This window comes from Microtus ochrogaster, chromosome 8 (assembly GCF_000317375.1).
Source record: "Microtus ochrogaster isolate Prairie Vole_2 chromosome 8, MicOch1.0, whole genome shotgun sequence".
Classification (NCBI taxonomy): Eukaryota; Metazoa; Chordata; class Mammalia; order Rodentia; family Cricetidae; genus Microtus; species Microtus ochrogaster.
In genome coordinates, this window is record NC_022015.1 from 20,305,364 (window position 1) to 20,312,478 (window position 7,115).

General features: G+C 47.4%; 1 protein-coding gene and 1 long non-coding RNA gene across 5 annotated transcripts in view; one reads left to right on the forward strand and one right to left on the reverse strand.

The window, feature by feature from the left end:
• On the reverse strand, nucleotides 1-1,236 carry LOC113456546. The gene is made up of 2 exons (XR_003377302.1): nucleotides 1,166-1,236; nucleotides 1-951 (listed from the first exon to the last, which is right to left on the reverse strand). It is a non-coding gene; the product is annotated as an uncharacterized LOC113456546 (long non-coding RNA).
• Nucleotides 947-7,115, forward strand: part of Srcap (Snf2 related CREBBP activator protein) — a 53,713-nt gene continuing 47,544 nt past the window's right edge. For 3 of the 4 annotated variants that reach the window (XM_005351296.3, XM_013347883.2, XM_013347882.2), the window contains exons 1-3: nucleotides 947-1,049; nucleotides 2,683-2,758; nucleotides 4,375-4,637. In XM_005351296.3, coding sequence (XP_005351353.1) covers nucleotides 4,584-4,637 — 54 coding nt within the window. In that variant the 5' untranslated portion in view covers nucleotides 947-1,049; nucleotides 2,683-2,758; nucleotides 4,375-4,583. Of the gene's footprint in view, nucleotides 1,050-1,217; nucleotides 1,338-2,682; nucleotides 2,759-4,374; nucleotides 4,638-7,115 lie in introns of those variants that run through there. The other variant, XM_013347881.2, reaches the window with a different exon arrangement.

The window sequence follows — 7,115 nt, forward strand, 5'->3', positions numbered from 1 at the left end:
TTTTTTTAAGAGGATTTTTATTTGATATGCATGGGCATTTTACAAGCATGTGGGTCTGTTATACCATGTGCAGTGACCTTTGAAGCCAGAAGAGGGTGTCCGGTTCCCTGAAACTGGAGTTATGGATGGTTGAGCTACTGTGAATGTTGGAAATAGAATCTGGGTCCTCTGGAAGAGGAACTAGCCAATATTCTTCGTCGCTGAGCTCTCTTCCCAGCCTCTCAAAAGGGTTCTTAATGCAGAAAACCTGCAAACTAATGGCACAGATGTTTGGGGGCTCATGAAAAACCAATGCTACAAAGTCAACTGCAGTTGGTAGTGATGGCTCGCACCGTTGATCCTAGGCAGAGCCAGGAGCGTCTGTTGAGTTTAAGGTTAGCCGGATCTACGTAGCGAGTCCAGGTCTGCCATAGATCATTGTGAGAACTTGTCTTTAAAAAAAAAAAAAAAGCTACTGGTGGCTAAGGTTCCACAACTAATTTGTTTGACTTCACTGGATGATCTAAAAATAAAAATAAAAACTCACAAACCCAAAGGATGTTCACCAGAGCAGCTGCAAGGCAGCTCGAGTTAAAGTAGTTTCAGATCCGCAGAAGCGAGCTGGGCAAGGATGGAACCTCGGGAAGGACTACAACTCCCACCTTGCTTTGCGCTCCAGACAAGAGTCCTACGCTAGCACGCGAGCATACCCGCCCCTCCAGCCTCCAGTTACTGTGTATCGCGAGAAGACGGGCCGCTCCGGCGGTAGCGATAACGAGCCTTGGTGGTGGTGGTGGTGGTAGTGGCGGTGGCGGCCGAGAAGGCGGCGGCCATTTTGGTGAGGCCTCGGGAGCAGCGGCGGCGGCGGCGGGGTCGCTGGGAGTAGCGTCTCCTCTTTTTCCAACTTACTGATCGCATCTCCGTTGCGCGACTAGAAGCGGCGGGAGCGCGGGGGTGGCTCTAGCGGCGGCCCTTAGGGGGATTTAAAGCGGTGAAGGCGGCGACCAAGAGGGGGCCCTCCCCCCTCCTCGGCGGGAGGGGGGGTGGTGAGCACGCCCCCGAGGACGCAGGTAAGGAGAGGGAGACAAGATGGCGGAGGCTTCCCAGCTCCCCCCTCCCCTGGCGGGTGACTGCGCGCGCATCGCCTCGCGCCTCTTCCCACCTTCCCGGGGTGCTGCGCGCGCACCTTCAGCCGGGGCCCTGGGGCCGGTGAGCGAGGCTGCCTGCGCGCGCCCATAGAGACCAAGGGGAGGGGGTTGTCAGGCCGGGTGGCACCTGGTCGCTGCGCGGCTTCCCTGCCCTCCTGCCCTTCTGCGCACGCGTGCGTGAGCGAGCAAACCCCGAGAGGACGGACCCAGGTGCGCTTCTGCCCGCCCACCAACCTGCCTCCCCTTAGGGGAGAGAGAGGAAGAGGAAAGGGTGCATGAGACGAATAGTCCGGGCGCGTGCCCCCCATACTCCATTTATGAGAGCCCAAGGCTTGGCGCTCGAACCCTTCCTTCCTCAGCTTTTTGCGGTCCGTTGGTGTGAGGGCGCCAACGGACGCGGACTTCGGAGTCCCGCGACCCAGTCTTTGGTTTTGGGTTCTGGCGGGAACCCCCCCCCCCCAGGCCGTGCGCGCCGCCGGCACACTCCGCCTCCAGCCGCGCACGCGCGGGCCCCTCCCCCCCCCCGCTTGGCGCGCACGTTGGGTGGGGTGGGCGGCCGGGCGGGGGCGTGGCTACCGTCTGAGTGGAGAATGCTTGGGCAGAGGTCGGGGGTCAGGCTGGGTCACTGTCCTGAGAGGTCTTGGGAGACTGCAGGGAAGACTAAGGTCAAGAGTTCAAGCATCTAGGTTTCGGACTTCCTCCGGGCCCCGGAATGTGGAGGGTGAAGCCAGGTAGCGCTGCACCTAGACAGGAGTTAACTGGACAAATACTTCCGGGCCTTGTATAGTTTAACTGCTTGTTTCTGGAGCATGGGTCTCATTGGATCCTGCCGTATGTCGGCTCTTTGTAAAGTTCTTTGGATGTTCCATCCCGCGTGTGCAGATTTCGAAGGATCCTTTCCTTGTGACCAACTATTTTGTTTTTGGGAACTCCACCCTCATTCCTATTAAGTCCTCACTGAAAAGGCAAACCAGCAGTCGGACATCCAGAAGGCTTTGTGAACTTCTGGATGTAACGTTTCTGTCCGTCGCTTCAAGTAGTTTAGCTTTTAAAACTTTGTGTTGTTTTGTTTCCTCGCTGCCCTTATTCAACTAGGATGTTCAACCCTGTGAAATTCTCTTCACAAAGCACGATTCTTTGTTGCCACCACGCTTTTCAAAAAAATTATTTTGCTTTTGCATGTATTTGTGAATTCCTGCACATATGTACATATGCCACATTCATGCCAGGTGTCCATACAAGCCAGAAGAGTGGGTTGGAGCCACTGGAATTGGAGGTAAAACTGTTGTGAGCTGCCACATGAGTGCTGGGAACCAAACCCAGAATTCTGCAAGAATAATAAATACTCTGAATCGCTCATACATTTCTCCAGAAATTCCCCCAAGGCCTAGCTGCAATCAGTTATTTTTATTTTTCTGAAGCATGAACTGTTCCTACTACTGTTATGTGAGATGACTTTGAGTGTACGGTCTCGGAAAGCTGGTGTAAGTAGTCTCAGACAGGCATTGACAAATGTGGATTGCTTGCTCACTGCTGCTTTCCTCTACTGTTTTAGGTGTGATTTCCCTCTTTACAGCACGGCACCGTGGAAGTGCAGACTTTCACAGGGGGTGTGGTCTCTGCTCACACAGGTGAGCTCACTTCAGATACAATTTTTTGTGCTTATGTTAATAGAGAAACTGTTTGATAATGAGAGAGAGGTTACTTGTGGATTTTTACTCAGGTAGACTTCAAATCTTTGCATGTGTTTTCACGGGAGTGTGACGATCATGGTCCAACAGTGGAGTCTCAGCACTCCCGGGAAGAGTACTAGGAGCCCAGTGTTCTACAGAGGTTCAGTTTTTTTTCTTTCTGGCATAGGGTCTCTCTGCAGAGCCTTGACTGTGTTGGAACTTACTGTATAGACAGGGCTGGCCTGAAAGTCACAGAGATATGCCTGCCTTAGAGTCCCAGTGCTGAGGTTAAAGGCATGGGCCAAAAACAAACAACAAAACAAAAAAAATAGTTGGGTAGTGTTGGCACACGCCTTTAATCCCAGCACTCTAGGAGGCAGAGGCAGGCAGATCTCTGAGTTAGAGGCCAGCCTGGTCTACAGAGCAAGTTCCAGACAGGCTCCAAAGCTAAGAGAAACCCTGTCTTGAAAAACCCAAAACAAAATAAAGGCATGTGCCACCAAACCAGCTTCTTTAGTGTTTTGGAATGAAGCTATCAGGATTTAAGTTCTCCCACTATTTTCTTCTTTTTTTCTTTATTTTTAAGACAAAAAAAAAAAAAAAACCCAAAAACCCTCCCATAGTTTAAACTGGCCTGAAGCTGTATAGCTGAGAATAACTGAATAGCTCTGATCCTCTTGCCTCAGTTGTACAGTTATGGCACTCAACTTTATCTGATTCTGGGGATCAAGTCTTGGGCTTTGCTAGTATGAATCAAGTATTCTACCAAGTAACCAAGTTCTTAGCCTTTTATCTCCCCCCCCCTCCCCTCCGCCTCAGTTTTTTTTTCCTTAGGGGAAGGGATCTCAGTCTGTAACCCAAACTGACTTCGAATTCATAGCAGTCCTCCTGTGTTAGCCCCCTAAATGCTGAGATTATAGGTATGAACCACCACACCTGATATATATCATCATCCCCCATGCACGCTCAGTTTTTTGAAACAGGATTTCCAGGTGTAGCACTGGCTGTATTGGAACTCACTCTGTAGACCTGGCTGGCCTTAAACTCACAGAAATCCAAACCTCTACCTCTGGAGTTCTGGATTCAAACAATCTTCTTCACCCTATGTCGCAAATATGTTCTTCCTCTTCTAGCTAAGCAAGTACTTCCAAGTATTTGACACATAGTAAATGCTCAAGGAACATGGGGATAAGTAGCATATTGAGACAGGGTCTCCTACTCACTACTGTGTAACCAGGGATGACCTTGAACTCCTGATCTTTCTGTCTCTACTTCCCAAGCTTGAGATTTAAGGTATATGCCATTGTGTTAGTTTTATGCTTTGTTGGGGGATTGAACCCATGTTTTACTTGTGCTGGGTAACCAACTGAGCTACCTCACAGTCCCAGGAAACAGTTCAGCTTTTTGGAGGCTGAGCCAGGAGGATAGTAAGTCCCAAACCAGCCTGTATGGTGTACTAAGACCCTATTTGTCTAAAACAAACAACAACAACAACAACAACAAACAAAACCAAACAACTTTTAATAGCCTTTAATTTTATCTTTACTATTTTTTTTTTTTCAATCTAACTGTAGGTGCTCCAGAGGTTGGTGGACCTGAGCGGAGGCTGGGACGCCCTGGTGGGCCCCGGGCCCTGGAAGGCAGGTCCCGGTGGCTGGTGGCCCAGAATGAGGCCAGCTCCCAGCATGCCCTGCAGCCGGACACCAGCCCCTCGGCCTGCAGCAGTGGTGATAATAACCCAGTCATTCTTCAGGCATCCAGCAAGGAGCCTGGGAGTGGGACCATGCAGAGCAGTCCCTCCCCTGCTCATCCTCAGCTCCCAATCCTACAGACGCAGGTTTGAAAGTGGGGAGGGTTCTTGTGCTTATTCTCTGTGGACTAATGGACTAATGATTTTGAGACAGAAATGGTTTTACAGGTCTTATTACCTGCCTGAGGAGTTGAGTTTGGATTTTCAGATAGATTGGATTATAACATGTCAAGCCTGTTAGGAACTTTTTTTGTTTTTTTTTTTTCAAGACAGGGTTTCTCTATGTAACAGTCCTGGCTCTCCTGGAACTCACTGTACCAGGCTGGCCTCAAACTCAGAGATCCTCCTGCCTCTGCCTCCCAAGTGCTGGGGTTAAAGGCATGCTCCACCACTGCCTGGCTTAATTTTTTTTTTTTTTAAGACAGAGTTTATCTGTGTACTGTCCTGAAACTCTGTAGACCACGCTAGCCCTGAACTTGGATCCATTTGTCTCTGCCTCCTAAGGGCTGAAATTAAAGGCATGTGCCACCGTGCCTAGCTTTAGAGATATACTTTCTGCTTCACATAATAATGTAGGCTTCCAAGGGTTCAGATCTTGAGGAATATGGTGGCACATGCCTTTAATCATAGCAATCAGAGGCAGAGATAAGCAGATTTCTATGAGATCAGTGTCAATCTGGTCTACTTAGCGCATCTTAGACCAGTTAAGGAAAGAAGGAAGGAAGGAAAGGAAAGGAAAGACATAGGTCTTTCTTACCTTAGAGGTCGAATTAGAACAGACTGGAAATGGAGGCAGGAAAAATGCTTCTAAGACTGTAGACTCTGAGAATAGGTTAACTTCATTTGTAACTAGAACAGGGTAAACCTTAAGTGAAGCATTATTTCTTTCCTCATACTATGGGAGTGTGGAGTTGGGGGGGTGTTTTTTAAATTAATCGCTCTACATTTGCATTTAATAGGCTTTTTCCTCTTAATAAGACAGGGCTTCTTGTGGAGCTGGGGTTTAACTTAATTGGTATGGTGCTTGTCGTGCACAAGGCTCAGAGTTGGGCCCTGGGTTGGTTCCTAGTACTATATATACCATGTATACACATACTTGTAATTCCAGCACTTTGAAAGATGGAAGCAGAATGATTCAGAAGTTTGAGGTCCTTCTCAACTACGTAGGGAGTTCTAGGTTCACCTGAAGAACATGTGACCTTATCTAAGGAAGGAGAGGGAGTTGGATGTTTCCTTATGTACCCCAGCCTTCTGAGTCCTAGGATTGTAGACCTATACCACGAAGGTAGCTCAGTTGATAGTTTGTTCATTTACTGTACTGACCTTTGAACTTAGGGCCTTGTACTTGCTAAGGCAAACTTTATAATTGAACCATATCCCTTTGGGTTTTCAAATATGTTGCTGGGAGTTCAGTGCATAGCCTTGCATAGTCCAGGTATGTAAGCATTCTGTCATTGCTCCAATGGATTTGATACTTAGAATTTTTCTTAGCTTCTGGAAAATTTTGATATGTAGTCTTTAAGCATTTAGCTGAAGTAGGAATTTGATGCTCTCTGAGACTTTCTGTTTTGTAGTGAATTTCATGAGTGAGTTCATTTTCCCTATTGGGACTTTGTTTGTTTTTTAAGACAGGGTTTCTCTGTGTAGCCCTGGCTACTCTGGAACTCAGTCTATAGACCAGTCTGGCCTTGAACGCAGAGATCTTCCTGTCTCTGCCTCCCGAGTGCTGGACATTGTTTTCAATTATTGCTTTTATGGTCAATACTGTGTAAAATAATGTATGGATATTTGAGAGTGGTGTTTAGTTCCATCCCCTGCATCTTCAGTGAAGAGGTTTAGTGGACTTTTTTTTTCTATTATTTGAAGTTAATTTAAATTTATTACATAGGTGGATCCTTAGTTTATGTGAGTAAAATCAAAGTTCCCTGGGTGGTGGTTGTGCATGCCTTTAATCCCAGCACTTGAGAGGCGGCAGGCGAATCTTTGAGTTTGAAGACAACCTGGTCTACAGAGCAAGTTCCAGGACAGCCAAGGAAGGCTGCACTTCTCTCAACCATCCCTCCCCCAAAAAATAAATCAAGGTTCTAAAAGAACCATTAAATTTGAAATCATAGCATTCTTTTGATCGTAACACTCATGAGGTACAGACAGGCCTACCTCTGTTACTCTCTATAGTGAGACTGTCTCATGGGTTAAAGAACAAAAGAAATCATGCTTTGTAGTAGTCTTGTAAAACAAGTTTTTGTGTTTGAGCTATACATCTAACCTTGTAGTAGCAGTCTTGAATACAGGTAGTGTGTATCAGCATGTATGTCTTACATGTTAGATATTTACTAGAAATTGGGCACTACCATTTTAATTACTTTGTTTTAAAAACAAAAAAAACCTTCATTTCCAAGCCTGGTGTGGTGGCACTAGCTTTTTAACCCAGTGTTTGGGAGGTGGATTGTAAATCCTAGACCAGACTGGGCTACATAGTGAGACCTTATCTTCAGCTGTAACAACTTCCTTCTTCCTCCTCCTCCTCCTCTTCTTCTTCCTCCTCCTCCTCCTCCTCCTCCTCCT